Source organism: Podarcis liolepis (genome assembly GCF_965112155.1).
Source record: "Podarcis liolepis genome assembly, chromosome: Z".
In the NCBI taxonomy this organism is placed as follows: domain Eukaryota; kingdom Metazoa; phylum Chordata; class Lepidosauria; order Squamata; family Lacertidae; genus Podarcis; species Podarcis liolepis.
The window spans coordinates 5,762,385-5,777,929 of NC_139570.1; the positions used below are offsets into that span (position 1 = coordinate 5,762,385).

The 15,545-nt window shown below is 43.8% G+C and overlaps 1 protein-coding gene across 1 annotated transcript; it reads right to left on the bottom strand.

Moving 5' to 3' along the window:
* Window positions 1-3,620: 3,620 nt before the first annotated feature.
* On the bottom strand, window positions 3,621-15,265 carry LOC310698811 (uncharacterized protein; the record flags this gene model as incomplete). The annotated part of the gene is made up of 6 exons (XM_083486517.1): window positions 3,621-4,616; window positions 9,625-9,773; window positions 10,445-10,544; window positions 11,726-11,800; window positions 12,787-12,888; window positions 15,022-15,265. The coding sequence occupies 6 exons, from the start codon at window positions 15,263-15,265 to the stop codon at window positions 3,991-3,993; spliced, it is 1,296 nt and encodes a 431-aa protein (XP_083342643.1). The 3' UTR covers window positions 3,621-3,990.
* Window positions 15,266-15,545: the final 280 nt, after the last annotated feature.

The following is a 15,545-nucleotide window of genomic DNA, read 5'->3' on the forward strand; positions in this document are numbered from 1 at the left end:
GTTTACCATCTGCATTCTGTGCTCAGGCTACATTTACTTAAAAATTATCAATTACATTTCCCAGTAGCTTCTTCCACTGAACACCACTGAATCAGGGAAGCATAGCTTTGTAAAAAAAAATCTCCTTCTCTGCAAAACACAGCTGCCTGAAATATTTTATCGTGGATTTATGCGGACATTTGTGACATTATGCCTTTTTCAACTGAAACTGGTGCCAGTGAGATACATTCTACGCAAGGGCCACAGATTCCAACATGGTGTTAAGGATGCCCTTTGATGTCAATGAGCTGCACATTTCATTGGGCTTTAGCAGCTGTGTAGATCTGGGGCAGGGCTTTGGCTGGGTGGCAGAGCATCTGCTCTGCATGCAAGAAGGTTCAAGGTTCTCTTCCCAATGGCAACACCAGGTAGTTTGGGAAACGTCCACTGTCTGAATACCTGGAGGGCCCCATAGCCAGTATGACCTAGACTCCAGTGATAAAAGGCATTTTCCTGCGTCTCTGGCTAAACCCACACCTCTAAAGCTGCAGCTATCACATTCACTAGAAGCTTCCTTATTCCAGGTTGGACCACTGTGCCAAGAGCCTGTCCCTTGCGTGCACAAGACCGTTAAGTTCAAACTGCACTGTTCCCACTGGTCCATCGCACTTTGTATAGTTTACAGAGCTAGCCAACATGGCATCTCACAGTTGACATTGAACTACAAATCCTGTCACCCCTGACTTTTGGCTATTCTAGCTAGGGCCAATGGGAGTTGTGGTTTAACAACCTCTGGAGGGTTAACTTGTTGGGTGCCTCTTGTGAACACTGACTGGTAGCAGCTGTCTTGGGTTTAGAAAGTCAGGAATCTTCCTCAGCTCAACCTAGAGATGGCAGGGATTGAACCTGGGATTAGTCAAATTAATGCAGGATATCTGTGACAATTAGCTATTATGGCTATATCCTCCCTCCACTGTTGGGAGCCAGCATGCCTCTAAACACCAGTCACTGGGAATCACAAGTGGGGAGACTGCTGTTGCATTCAGGTCCTGTGTGTGGGTTTCTAATGGGCCTTTCCAGTTGTCCACTGTGAGAAAAGGATGTTGGGCTAGATAGATGAGTCATTGACCTAATCTTCTTATTTTCTTAGGACTCTCATTAAAATAGAGGTCTGCTACTTGTAAATTAGGACACCTGGCTACCCAACTGCTAGATCACAATATGGTTATTTTTGTGGGGGGAGGCAGCTATCTCTGGGCTTCAGGGGGAGCCCCAAAACAGCTATGGAGAGATAATTGCAATGGAAGATGTTGTATTTCACTCTCTCTCTCTCTCTCTCTCTCTCTCTCTCTATATATATATATACCGTATATAACATGCCAGCGACTCGTCCCCCCCCCCAGTTGAACACATTAAGTGATTCTGTCCAATATAATTTCAAAGAAATCCAAACCGTTTGGACAGTGTTTTAACAAATGTTTTCCAAAATATTCCAAACAAGGCTTCGGCACTGCAAGTTTCTGTTTAATACTGCTACTACAAATAATGATGATTGGGGTGGAGGGTGGGGAGAGCTGGGTGTGAGAGAGAATGTTCAGACCATGGAATTTATTTATTTTTAAGACTCAAAAACCTTGATATGAGGTTTGGGATGTGTTGTTGGTTCCCCCTAATGGCAAAGCCCAGGTATGACTCAGGAAATAAAATTTAGGACAGGTTTGAGATAGTTTTTAAAGAAAAAAAATTGCTGCTACCTCTTTAAATGTAATGTGGGGAGCAGGTGAGGGGGAATTCACACCTTGTCATCAGCAGCTGCAAATTCCTTCAGAGGATGATCTCAGAAGTTGTAAGGAGACCCAACATTCCTCTTGTAGAGCTACAATTCCCAAAGTCCCTGGGGAAGAGGGACTGATTATTTAATCCACTCTTGAGAACTGCAGCTCTTTGAGGGAAATAGGGATCTCCTACATTTCCCAGGATTTTTTGGTTTAAAGTAGTATCAGAGTTCTTTAAATGTATGGTGTGAATGTGGCTTAATTCTTTGTCACCATTTCCCTTCCCACTGGATTCTACTTCAAGCAGAATCTTGAGACTAAGAAGGAGGGAAGCAGACTGCTAGGGCCACCTCCTGGTCTTGTTGCTAGCAGGGAGGCAGGCAGGCAGGCAGGCAGGCAGCAATATGCTGAGACGACAGACTAAGATTAGTGGGGAAGGGCCCCATTCATTCTAATGGACCAGCCTCCATTGCTCCTCCATTTCTTTTGCTTCCTATAGTGACCATTGGGATGCTTCCAATAGGCCCATCTTGAGGGCACAAAGGCAACCACTTTTCTCTGCTGTGTACTGCATCTGGGAGACCAGCTTTGTAAAATAGCCCACACCAGTTACTAGCTTGCACAATTACCGTACTTATGAGCTTGCTAGCAGGCTAGTAGCATGGAAATGCAGACTACTAGTAAAAATAACATTAGTCACCAGTAGCAGCAGCAGCAGCTTCTACCAGGTGGATGCTACAGCACTTTTTTCTTAGGTAAAGATAAAGGGTAAAGGGAACACTGACCATTAGGTCCAGTCACGGACGACTCTGGGGTTGTGGCACTCATCTCGCTTTATTGGCCGAGGGAGCCGGCATGCAGCTTCCGGGTCATGTGGCCAGCATGACTCAGCCGCTTCTAGCAAACCAGGGCAGTGCACGGAAACGCCATTTACCTTCCCGCTGGAGCAGTAGAGCTATTTATCTACTTGCACTTTGATGTGCTTTTGAACTGCTAGGTTGGCAGGAGCAGGGACCGAGCAATGGGAGCTCACCCTGTCTTGGGGATTCGAACTGCCAGCCTTCCAGTAGACAAGCCCCAGGCTCTGTGGTTTAACTCACAGCGCCTCCCGCATCCCACTTTTTTCTTAAGCTTGCTCAATTTCTCAGTAGCTAGGCACTCCAGCTCATGGGCCAGTCATTGCTCAGCTAGGGGGTCAGAATTTGCCCTTGAGGCCATTTTGCCAAAATGATGCCCACCAGCTGTTGTCACTGGGTAACTGTGGAATACCTGCATTTGACACACATTTTATGGCATGTTACTGACTGATATTCTGGACTGCATCCAACAAAGTTTTACTCAGAGTAAATAAAATAATGGACTTGTTAGCCATGTCCATTAATTTCAATGGATTTACTCTGAGTAGGTCTAGCATGGGATACAACCCTATATATTTAGAAAAAAGAACTAATAAAGTCGGACGGGACAGTGCCAAGCCTTTAAACCTATGGTTCCCAAGGTGGGGCATGCGCCCCACAGGGGGGCAATTTGATTTTTAAAGGGGGGGGGCAATTTTAGAATGAGTTATTAACAGTGAATGGCCTTTTGGGCTTCCTCCACGCGAATAGGAATTCACTTTTTGAATACAGTGGTACCTTGGGTTACCGTACATACGCTTCATACCACTGTAATAAGAATTATATGTCACAGGGGCTGGGGATGGGCATCTTAGAGATGCTTAGGTGGGGCATGGGCAAAGAAAGGTTGGGAACCACTGCTTTAAACAATGGTTAAGTCTCCTGGAAGACTGCTTTCCCATTTTTGGGAAAAGAGGCTCCCACTCATTACTGCAGGGAAAGCATACTCCTTGGACGCTTTTTTCAGATGTGAATTTCAATCTTTTGTATTTCATCTGTAGATGACAGTACAAGGTTCTCTGCCATGAGAAGAAGTGCTCAGAGAGGAAGTCCCTCCATTGTCATCAAGACCAGGCTAATAATACAAGCGGGGTAGCCAATGTGGTGTCCCTCCAGATGTTCTTGGACTCCAGCTCCCATCATCCCCAGCTGTCTTGGCCAATGGTGCCAGGGATAATGGGAGCTGTAGTCCAGCAGCATCTGAAGGGCACTACTTTGGCTACCCCTGATGTGAGGCCACCTGTGCCCCTGCCCTCTTCACTTTCCTTTTGGGATGATGCTTTACTCCGCCTGCTCTTGACCAATCCCCATTGACCACCTGGTTCCAGTCTTTGTGCTTGCTAGTCAGAGTCTTCAGAATCCTCTTCACTTTTCCTATGTTTCACTTTTTTGTGTGAGCTTTTTTTACTTTTCGTCTCACCTTCCTTCTTCTTTTTAGAGCTCTTCTCATTCTTACTTTTTTCCTCTTTCTTATTCTTTACCTTTGATGCCACTGCCTTCTTGACCTTCCCAATGTGTTTCTGAACATTCTTGGACTTTGCGGCCTTCTTAATCTTCCCAATGTGCTTCTGAACAGTCTTGGAGTTCGCTGCCTTCTTAATCTTACGAACATGCTTCTGAACAGCCTTCGATTTTGCGGCCTTCTTAATCTTACCAATGTGCTTCTTAACAGCCTTGGAGTTTGCGGCCTTCTTAATCTTACGAACATGCTTCTGAACAGCCTTCGATTTTGCGGCCTTCTTGATCTTACCAATATGCTTCTGAACAGCTTTCGATTTTGCAACCTTCTTAATTTTACCAATGTGCTTTTGCACAGCTTCTGATTTTGCAACCTTCTTAATTTTACCTAGTTTCTTCTTTATTGCATGCCTTTTCCCTTTCTTCTTTTTCTTTGCTTTTCCTTCTGGGACAGAATATCCTCCTTCCTCCTCCTCCTCCTCTTCCATTATTTTCTTTTCCCTTGTTTCTATAATAATAATAATAATAATAATAATAATAATAATAATAATAATAATAATAAACAAACCAAAAAAAACCCCCATAAATTGTACCCTCCCCATCTGACAGGGTTGCCCCATGCATCTGTGTGGCTTCCAGCAAAATATAACAGAACACAGCAAAACATTAGAGGCTCCCCAATACACAATTGTCTTCTAGATCCTTTCCCAACAATTCATACTTCTTAGCTTGTACAGTGATACCTCAGGTCACAGAAGCTTCAGGTTACAGACGCTTCAAGTTACAGACTCCGCTAACCCAGAAATAGTACCTCGTGCTTCAGGATGAGAAGAGAAATTGTGCTCCAGCGGCGCGGCGGCAGCGGGAAGCCTCATTAGCTAAAGTGGTGCTTCAGGTTAAGAACAGTTTCAGGTTAAGAACGGACCTCCAGAACGAATTAAGTTCTTAACCCGAGGTACCACTGTATAGTCAATTCATACTCCTTAGCTACAATATAATAGAACTATCTTAGGAAGATAAAACCAGACTAGCTGCCAGTTTCACATCTAAGCCCAGTTATGATAGCTTTGGCCAAATTGTGTTATTTCCACTTAATTCCAAGAATAAGTTGGGGGATTTTTGGTGAGGAGGGGGCAGGCTTCTTGGGCTTCATCAACTATTTGATTGTGCCAACTCCAGCACTCAGCAGGATGTCTGACATATGCCCCATCTGCAATATACCGTACTGTATTTTTCACCCTATAGGACACACTTTTTCCCCTCCAAAAACGAAGGGGAAATGTGTGTGCGTCCTGTGGGGTGAATGAAGGCTTTCGCTGAAGCCTGGAGAGCGAGAGGGGTCGGTGCGCACCGACCCCTCTCGCTCTCCAGGCTTCAGGAAGCTGTCCGCAAGCCTTGGACGGCTGGCGCAAGGCTTGCGGACAGCAGCCTGCAGCCCGAAACCTGGGGAGCGCAGCGGAGCACGCCCTGGGCTTTGGGCAGCTCTCCGCAAGCCTTGGGAGCTCGGCACAAGTTCCCGCTGGGCTCCCAAGGCTTGCGGATAGCAGCCAGTTCTGGGGGCTGGGGTCGGGGGAGGCTCGGGCTTCCCCTGCCCCAGCCCCACACCTGGGGGGGGGAAATAATTTTTTTTCTTTATTCCCCCCCCCCCAAGAAACTAGGTGCACCCTATGGGCTGGTGCGCCCTATAGGGCGAAAAATACGGTACATACAAAGCAGTGTCATTCTAGTTTCAACATCCATAGCTCTCCCCCAAAGAATCCTGGGGATTGTAATTTGTTAAGGGCACTGAGAGTTGTTAAGAGAATCTTGCTCCCTCTACAGAGCTACACTTTCCTGAGTGGTTTTGTGAGACAATCAGCCTCATATAACCAACATGCTTAAATCTAATTAATGCATGAAGTTATGTATGACCATAAAGCTGTCGTGCCAGGCTTAGCTCACCTTGGAAGGGACTAAGTAATCAATCCTTTGCTCCCCTCTTAATCTACCTGGCTATTTCCTAGTTCTTCTTCTTTTATATTTTTATTTGTTTTATTTTTATTTATTTGTTTTACACACAACAACAACAACAACAACAGATTAAATTCTGATGCTTGATTCGGAGACCATAGTGGTCTAGCACCCACAAACTCATAACACTATATTTCCATGATTTCCATTGTTGAAATAATAATAATAATAATAATAATAATAATAATAATAATAATTATTATTATTATTATTATTATTTTCTTGCTACAGTAGGTCAACTGGGCAAACATGCACTCATATTCCAAGCTGCCGCAGTAACCAGCAGAGTTCAGTGTTGTTGTTGACATCCATCTGTCTCAGGAGACAGTAGAAGAGTGCTCCACTGTGATTTTCATACTGAGAGTTAAAGTTGAGTATAAAGTAGCCGGTTTTCATTTGAGTTTATTTCCTTAAAAGCGTATAAGAATTATTTGGGAAATACCAGGAGGAATTATGACTAGAAGAAGTGAGTAATTTATTTATTTTTGTCAGAATGTAGAATTTTCATCTGCAGGCATTGTCTATCTGAGGTTGAGTTCTGACTTGGATTTATTTGGCTAAGATAATTATTAAAAGGTGACACTGATTTTGTGACCTGCTTTGGAAAAGAGGGGGGCAAGGTTTCAATGTATTTGGTAGCTTTAGTGTTTACAAAAAAGTCTAGGCTAGCCCATCAATGTCTGAGCCACATGTGTCAATTCTGAAGCTTTGTTCTCTAAGTTGTATTAAGCCTTTGTGGCATCCTTTACTTTTTTTGTGCAAAACCTTCAATGGGTAATTTTTACTCCCGAGTAAGCTTTCTTCCAAGGCACTCTCTTTCTTCATTTGTTTGATTATTTCAGTAAGTGTGGTTCTAGTCATTTCAGGGTTCATATGAGAGGACAATTTGCTCTTTTGCAAGGTTTAACTTAGTTATTTTTGTGTGTGTGTGCATGCCTGTATATTGGGTACAGGAGTATTTGTTTGTATATTGGGTACAGTAGTCTGTGCCTAGGTTTCTGTTGACTTTTGCTGAAACGAAAGGGAAGTATAAGCAAGTGAATGTTAGTGTCCGAGAAAGCTGGAAGTGTGAAATAAACGGAGCATTCAACAATGATTTTTGAGAATGGACTGTTGTGTTCTTGTTTTAAAGTTTGCATGTGTGGAGTGAGGGGTGGTGGTTAATGTTGGCACATGTGCCAATCTTCCCTATTGATCCAATGGTTTCAGGAGAAGCATCATGTGAAACAAGTTAACAGTAACACAGAAACATACATGCTTCGATTAAGCAGGAATCACTGCTTTATAGAATCAAAATAGTTCATTTGGCCTAATGCCCCTACTAGAACTGTTCAACAGATTAGTTCCTGGACCTGAAACTTGGGGGCTATGGGAAATTCTAATTTGGGCTTAGCCTTTTGATTAGACAAGTGTACCCAAAGTGTAGGGACGTGGGTGGCACTGTGGGTTAAACCACAGAGCTTAGGACTTGCCGATCAGAAGGTCGGCGGTTTGAATCCCCGCGACGGGGTGAGCTCCCGTTGCTCGGTCCCTGCTCCTGCCAACCTAGCAGTTTGAAAGCATGTCAAAGTGCAAGTAGATATATAGGTACCGCTCCGGTGGGAAGGTAAACGGTGTTTCCGTGCGCTGCTCTGGTTCACCAGAAGCGGCTTAGTCATGCTGGCCACATGACCCGGAAGCTGTACTCCGGCTCCCTCTGCCAATAAAGTGAGATGAGCGCCACAACCCCAGAGTCGGCCATGACTGGACCTAATGGTCAGGGGTCCCTTTATCTTTACCTTTACCCAAAGTGTGCCCAATTAGCCTTTTTTGGCCCCTTTGGAAGGCAAGAAAGCGATTCGCCCATGGGTGCATATCAAGGGAAGATAAAACTCACACAGAGGATGGCAAGGGGTTGAAGACATTTCTCTCAGGACGTGTCAACATCTCTGCTAGGTAGAGGATTGCTGATAATCAATGAAAGCCCTTCACAGGGATTCATTAAAGGGGAATTGTTGTGGAATAACAAAGAGATGGGGTCCAGAAGACTAATTTGACACCGGGCACAAAAGAAAGCTGAAACAAGAAAACTACATGTTTCTTTATGAATAGACCTTCCTGCTGAGCGTAAAGCATAAACAATCACGTTTAAAGTAAGGGAGAAGACTTCTCCCAAAGTTCTTAAATGCCCATAATCAATGTGCCTTGATTATGGGAGTAGTAGCCTTGTCCTCATTTATTCCTAGGGATATCTCTTCAACTGTCTTTCCATGTAAAGAGTTGAGGAAGGTTTTGGGAGGAGATATGTGCTGTTTTTGAGGTAGCAGGTAATTATCTAGATTACTCTGTTTGAAACCGGAGGGCTCTGCGTCAGTTTCTGTATCAGAACATCTGAGTCTTTTGGCTCTTCTCATTGCTAGATTCTTCTTAAATCAATGAGATCAGACTTCTAAACGGAGTGATAGAGTGTTAAAGTTCTCAGGTCGCAATCTCATTCAGTTCTCATTCAGTCCTGGCTGGGCTGCTGCGAGGAGTTTAAAACTGGGTCCAATTAGAGCACTCCTTTGAAGTATCCCCCCCCCCTTCTTCTCAGTTTGTTAAAACAACTGAGATGTTTGGGGGTCCACGAAGTTAGAGGTGGTGGGAGAAATTTGTGGTTTTATAAATTTATAGTTTTTAGGGTTAAAAGCCCATTAGAGGTCCTTAAAGATCCTTGGGATAAGTTTGTCACGAGGAGTCAACGAGAAACTGGGAGGGAGTGCCTTAATGCCCGGGAGGGAATGTCTGAGAGCCTTCGTTAAAACTTCATTAACTTCACTAAGTCCCGGCACCGAGGAGGATAAGATAAGATGTTCAAAAGCCCAGCGAAGTAGCGAAAGGAAATAAAATCCAAAAGAAGGAGGAGAGCCGGCAACAAAGGCATTTAGTTAAAAAATTCTTTGAGCTCCGATAAGAGCGTCTTACCTCGGCGCCATCTTGGGGAAGTCCTCGATTAAAAGTAATCTCATATTGGACGTTGGTCTCCTCAGATTAGTTGGATCAAGGAAGCCTTGAAAGGGGGGTTATTAGTTTCCCTCTCATTCTCTGTATCATCTTGCTATGTTGTGGTATTCAATGCTTGTAAAAATGTGTTAATAGTTTTGTAAATTAGTTCAAGAGATAGATTAGGATTCCAGCAGGAAATTATGGGATACACACTGACCGGAAATGAAGCAGTGTGATCACCCCAAAACTTCTATAGGTGGAAATGCTTTTTGTGTGCATGTTTTAAGGCACTAACAGTATGGAATGTGGAATTGCATAGGACCACCCTGATAGCACCATGAACAGAAAGGGGTTCAAAGGAACCCCAATGCACTATTATTGTTGCACAATATAACCACAATAAAATTCCTGTCTGGAGAGTCCCTTATCTCTTTTGCACCTGGCACCGTTTGGTAGGTTTCTAGTAAAAATCAAAGCCGATCTGACAATACTGAAGTCTTTCCACCTCAGGTCTACAGGTGCATCATTGACAACAGTCTTACCTGTCTTAGCTGAGCCTTCATATTCCTTTTCTTCCATTAGTTTTTTCCTGGCTGCCTCTTTTTCCTCCTGGACTTGCCTCAAAAAGAAATTTTGTGCCAGAAGGCGCTTGCCACGAGTGTTAAGCCGCTTCAGTCGACCTACCAATTCACTGGAAGAGGAAGCAAGTTCGTCAAAGGAAGAAGGCATCTGAAACCCCGCCTCCCAACAGCAAGTGTGCCATCACTCCTCAGAGAAAGAGATGTGAAAGCACTGTTGGCCAACACCCATTTACTACTATGGCTAATGAACATTTATCCAGCAATAATATAGGGATCTGCCTTATACCGAGTCAGACTGGTCCATCTAGCTCAGTACTGTCTACACTGATTAGCAGCAGCTCTCTAGGGTTTCAGACAGCGATAATTCCCAGTCCTACCTAGAGATTCTGGGACTGAACCTTTGACTTGCCACATGCAAGGGTGATGCTCAAGCAAAAGAAAGAAAGAAAGAAAGAAAGAAAGAAAGAAAGAAAGAAAGAAAGAAGTTTAAATTGTTTATGTATGCTGCTACCACAGCCAGAATCCTGTATGTGCAGAAGTGGAAAGAAGGAGAAATTCCAACAAAGGAAGAATAGATTTTAAAGTTACTGGGCTATGCAGAGATGGCAAAATTGACAGCAAAAATAAGAGACCAAAAACATAAGAATTTTGTCAAAGCGTGGGTATTTTTTTTGAACTATTTAAGGAAAAATTATAGTCTAATGAAATTTCAAGCAGGATTTGAATTATAGGCAAGGGGAGGAGAATAAATAAATGAATATTAAAAAATAGACATACTTACGAGAGGATACACCACAAAGCAATTGCGATCAGAAAGGCAAAACCAAAGCCTATAGAACCTTCAACAACAATCTTCGCGAAGGCCGGCCGGTTTGGAATCACTGTAAATTAAAGAAAGCACCATGAGCCATGCACCCACGACCTCTCTTACACCAGCTCTCTCCAACTTGGTGCCCTCTAGATGTTTGAGACTACAATTTCCATCAACCTCAGCCAGCAGAACCATGGTATGGACTGCAGTTTCCAGGGGAGGCATTGTTGCCGTCCCTGCAATGGCGCCTAACTTGGCAGTAAGCATCATTACACAACAGATAAAACTTGTACAAATGGTTTTTCAAAAATTTCTTCTCTTCTTTATGCTTCTACTACCCTCTTATTTTTATTCAACACCCCTCCAAGGCTACTACTGCCCCCTGGGTCATTCCAGTGTCCCCCAGTGGCGGCATTGCGCACTTTGGAAAACACTGGTTTACAGAGTTTAGATGTGTTGGTGAGTGAAGTAGCAGTCCTTGCAATGAGCTACCTGAACCAGCTGGTGGCGGAAGACTGAAAGGCAACCTATAGTTCCTTCACTGATTCCTTCTCTTTAAGTAACTAATTGTTGGCAAAGCAGATCACATCTTCTCACTGTGTCCTTCTTTCTTGCTTCTCCAATTTAGTTATTCCCCGCATAAGTTGCCATGTGCCAGTGTAATTTCTGCACTCCATCTTGGCCAGATGTAAAGCTTTGCTTGCCATGAGCAATAAACTTATGTTTTCTTTGTCTTGCTAGGCTATTTCTTTCTGTAATATATTTACCAAACCCTAGCAAGATGGTAGTGGGGGTGTGAGTGTGTGAAACCATTCAAACATGAAATTCTCGCACCTGGGAGGGCTGTACCACACACCTGTTCTTGCTATCCAGTTGTTCTTAGGAGTACAACAAATGCAACTTCTAATAATGTTGCATGACAATTAGATCTCAGCATAGACATATATGTATTGGGAAATTGCATGCCCTTAAAACATTATCTCATAACAACAACAACAACAACAACAACAACAACAACAACAACAACAATTTTATTTATACCCCACCCATCTGTCTGGGTTTCCCCAGCCACTCTGGGTGGCTTACAACACATTAAAAAATTGTAAAACATTAGACATTGAAAATTTTCCAATATAGGGTCTCCCATCAAACCCTTCCCACACCTTGCAATGTTCCAGGAGACATACAGTAGCAAAGCATTGTACCTGCCCTCCCTCATTCTTAAAGAGATAGTTAAATAAACACACTTACCATTGTTCCAGTTGATGGATCTTTTCAAGAGAACATGTGGTCGAGAGAGTCCAGTCTTGTGTGGGATGCTTCTGACTTCCACAAAAAGAACAGGTTGAAACAGTGCAAGACATGATCAAGAAGACAAGAAAACTATTGGACACAGTAAGATCCAAATCTGAGAAGTGCGTTAATATTAATTGAGCAACATCAAAGTGCATTAACATGCATTTTGAGAAGTTATTAGTTCAACAACAGTTAAAAGTGGCCAGTTGCTAAGGTATGGGTAATATTTTTACAATCCTTTCATGCCAAAAGACTTTTCAGTGTGCATTTTGCATGATATTGTGGGCAGTAGAAAAGCAGAGGGCATTACTGATCATTTGACAAGACATTATCAGGTGAGCCCCAAATATTCATTTTATAAAAATCTGTTTCTCGGTTTCATTTTTAAAAATCCAAGTGGTACACAATGAGAAGTAGATTTTATTTATTTGTTTATTAGATTTATATGCCGCCCTTCATCAAAAGATCTCGGGACAGTTCACAAGGTTAAAATACGAGATAAAAGAACAGATAAATAGTTAAAACAGAAACAACGAAACAAGAACCCCTCTCTCACAAACACATTTAAAAGGCTGTAGAATAATAATCAGCCAAAGGCCTGGTTGAAGAGGAATGTTTTGGTCTGGCACCTAAAGATAGACAAGGAAGGCGCCAGACAAATCTCCCTAGTGGAACAAAGGAGATCCTGCAAGTAAACTGGTCCCAAGCTGTTAAGGGCTTTATATACCTATATCAACACCTTGAATGTGGCCAGGTAGCAGATAGGCAACCAGTACAGATGCTGCCTCCAGTGGTCCTACCCATGTGCTATCCCAGTGACTGCCCCTGCCCCGAGGAATGTATGATTAGTGACAGAGAGTTCTGCTACTCCTAACCAAAGCCATTAACCACATATTGGTCTTAACCCCCTGCCTGCCTGGAAGTTTTAAACTTTTTCGGAATGCATAGTAGTACATGGAAGTTTATTTAGCCAGTCTATTGTGGACACACACACACACACACACAAATCATCTCACCCATAAACTCCAGAAGTGATTCCGAAGTTGGCTGAGCTGTCCCAGCATTGGCCTCTGGAGCTGGAGGACTCTTCCCGAGCTCTTCGTATGCCTTGAAAGGTGCTAAAACATTTAGAGGGGGAGTGGATGACTTCACTGGAAAGCAAGCTGTAGAACAGGGGTCAGGAACCTTTTCCTGCATGGTGGCCACAATGCCTCTTTGGTAACCTTTAAGGGGCCACATGGCATCCCCCTCCCCCCATAAAAAACCACCCTCTCCATCATCCATCCAGGTAAGCATAGTCAAGATTCAATTTTTGGCCAGGCAAAAATACATAGAATGGTAGAGTTGGAAGGGACCCCAAGGGCCATGTAGTCGAACCTCCTGCAATGCAGGAATCTCAAGCATTCAGGACAGATGGCCCCCCAACCTCTGCTTAAAAACCTCCAAGGGAGGAGAGCCCACCAGCTCTCAAGGGAGACAGCTCCACTGTTGAACAGCTCTTACTGAGGAGCATGTGTAGCAGGGCTGGTGTGGGGCATAGCCTCAGGAGAGGGGGCATGGCAGGAAAGAGTCCTGAAGGCCAGGAAGAGAGACTTGGAGAGCCACATTTGGCCAAAGGCTAGAGGTTCTGGTCTAGGATGTGGAGCATAATCCAATTTTTTAGAAGCAAGTTAGGACAGAAGAACAAGTTCCCAGCTCTGCATTTACCTTATAAGGCCAATGTGAGGAGGGAAACACTTGCAAGGGAAAATCTCTTGGTAGGAGTGTGCTATCAACCTTCCGAGGAAAGAAATGACCGAGAAGAGACATGATAGATTTGTGCGCCCGCTGCTGTCTCCTTGCTGCCCAGCTTATAGGCATTGGGAACAGCTGATGAAGACATGAACACACAAAGGCTGCATCTGCATATACAGCGGTACCTCTGGTTGCAAACAGGATCCGTTCTGGAGGTCCGTTCGCAGCATGAGCAGAACGCAACTCATGTCTGCATTTGTGTGGGTCGTCATTCACCACTTCTGGGCATGTGTGTGACGTCATTTTGTGAGTCTGCACATGTGTGAGCGGCGAAACCCAGAAGTAACCCTTTCTGGTACTTCTGGGTTGCCGATGGACGCAACCTGAAAACGCTCAACCTGAAGCAAATGTAACATGAGGTACGACTGTACTTTTAAAGCATCCAACTTCAAATACCCATGGCTTTACCCCCAAGAATCCTGGAAGCTGTTAAAGATGCTGAGAGTTGCTAGGAGAGCCCTACCCCTGCAGAGCTACAATCTTCAGAATGGTTTAACAATCAATACCTATTCCCAGCGAACTCTGGGAATTTTAGCTCTGTGTGGGGGATAGTGGTCTCCAACAACCTCAGCACCCTTAAACTACTGTTCCCAGGATACTTTGGGTGAAGCCATGGCTGTTTAAAGTGTTGTGATACTGCTTTAAATGTACAGTTCAGATGTGGCTGTAATCTGCAAAATGGAAAGAAGCATGCTATTTCCTTGTCAGAAGATCACACAGAGTACTAGATTCCATGTTACACAGATGGACAGAACATTATTAACCCTGCCTAAGGGAGATTAGCTGGGGAAAGTTTTTCTTTACAAACTGTTGGAAGCCACAACTGCTTAAAGTTGTGTGGCATGATACTGCTTTAAATGCACAGTGCAAATAGGGCTAATATCTGTCTACTCCTCAGTTGTTCCCAGTGCAATTGGGCAGTGGGTGTGAGGACACATGGTGGGATCTTATTGTTTGTGGAAGAATAATTTAAACTTTCCCATCCCAGCATGCTCTGATGGGTGGGTGGAGAAGGCTGTGTGTGTGTGTGAGGGAAAGAAAGAAAGAAAGAAAGAAAGAAAGAAAGAAAGAAAGAAAGAAAGAAAGAAAGAAAGAAAGATGATGAAGGCACTTCCAGACTCTTATTATTTTTGGATGGGTTCTTTCACATACTGGTAAATTCAGATCATACAATTATAGTTGACTTGGAGGTTTCGAGCAACAAACCCACTTCCTCCAAAGATCAGATGTTTTGCTTAAGGAAAGTGATGGGAAACCATACTGGGGAGAGTGGGAAAACCCTTGCTTTGAAGCAATGCCATCTGACCTCTGCTCAAGCCAATCAGGATGAATGCTTAATAAGCAGGTTGCCCTGAATAGGCCTGCATGGGGACAGCTGCTTGGCCCCACTCCTTTTGGCTCAGAGGACCTAAGTGGGTTCTGCTGCCGTGTTATGGGAAAGACCAATTTCAGCTCACCTGAAAATGCATTTCTAGGACAGCATGATAACTCCACAGAAAGGATTGTGAAAAGGGATGGCACAATCTGGTTCATTGTTGAAGTGTCCCAGGTTCTTTCTGGTCTGAAGATAACGGCAAGAGGCCAAGGAATGTAGAGGTGACCAAAAGCATCTAAATGTGAAGCTATTTCCACCCCGTCATTGGAGCTGCAATGCTTCCAATTGCTGCTTTGGTTTACCTTTTCGATCTTACACATTTTCATTCCGTTACATCACAATGAACTGGACCTTTGAAAAGAATTCTAGAACTGGACCTATGGGAAGTTCTGCTAGTGATGTAGCAATGAAACTGCTCACACATTTGCAAAGCTGAGCAGGGACTGATATGGTTTCGAACTGGATGGTGGAACTGCATGTTGAGATTCCTGCATCTCAGGGGGGTTGGACCAGATGACCCTCAAGGTCTTTTCCAACTATACAATTCTATGATTGTAGGAACTGCCCACAGCAGAAAATATTGGTAAGTTTGAAATTTGACATCCC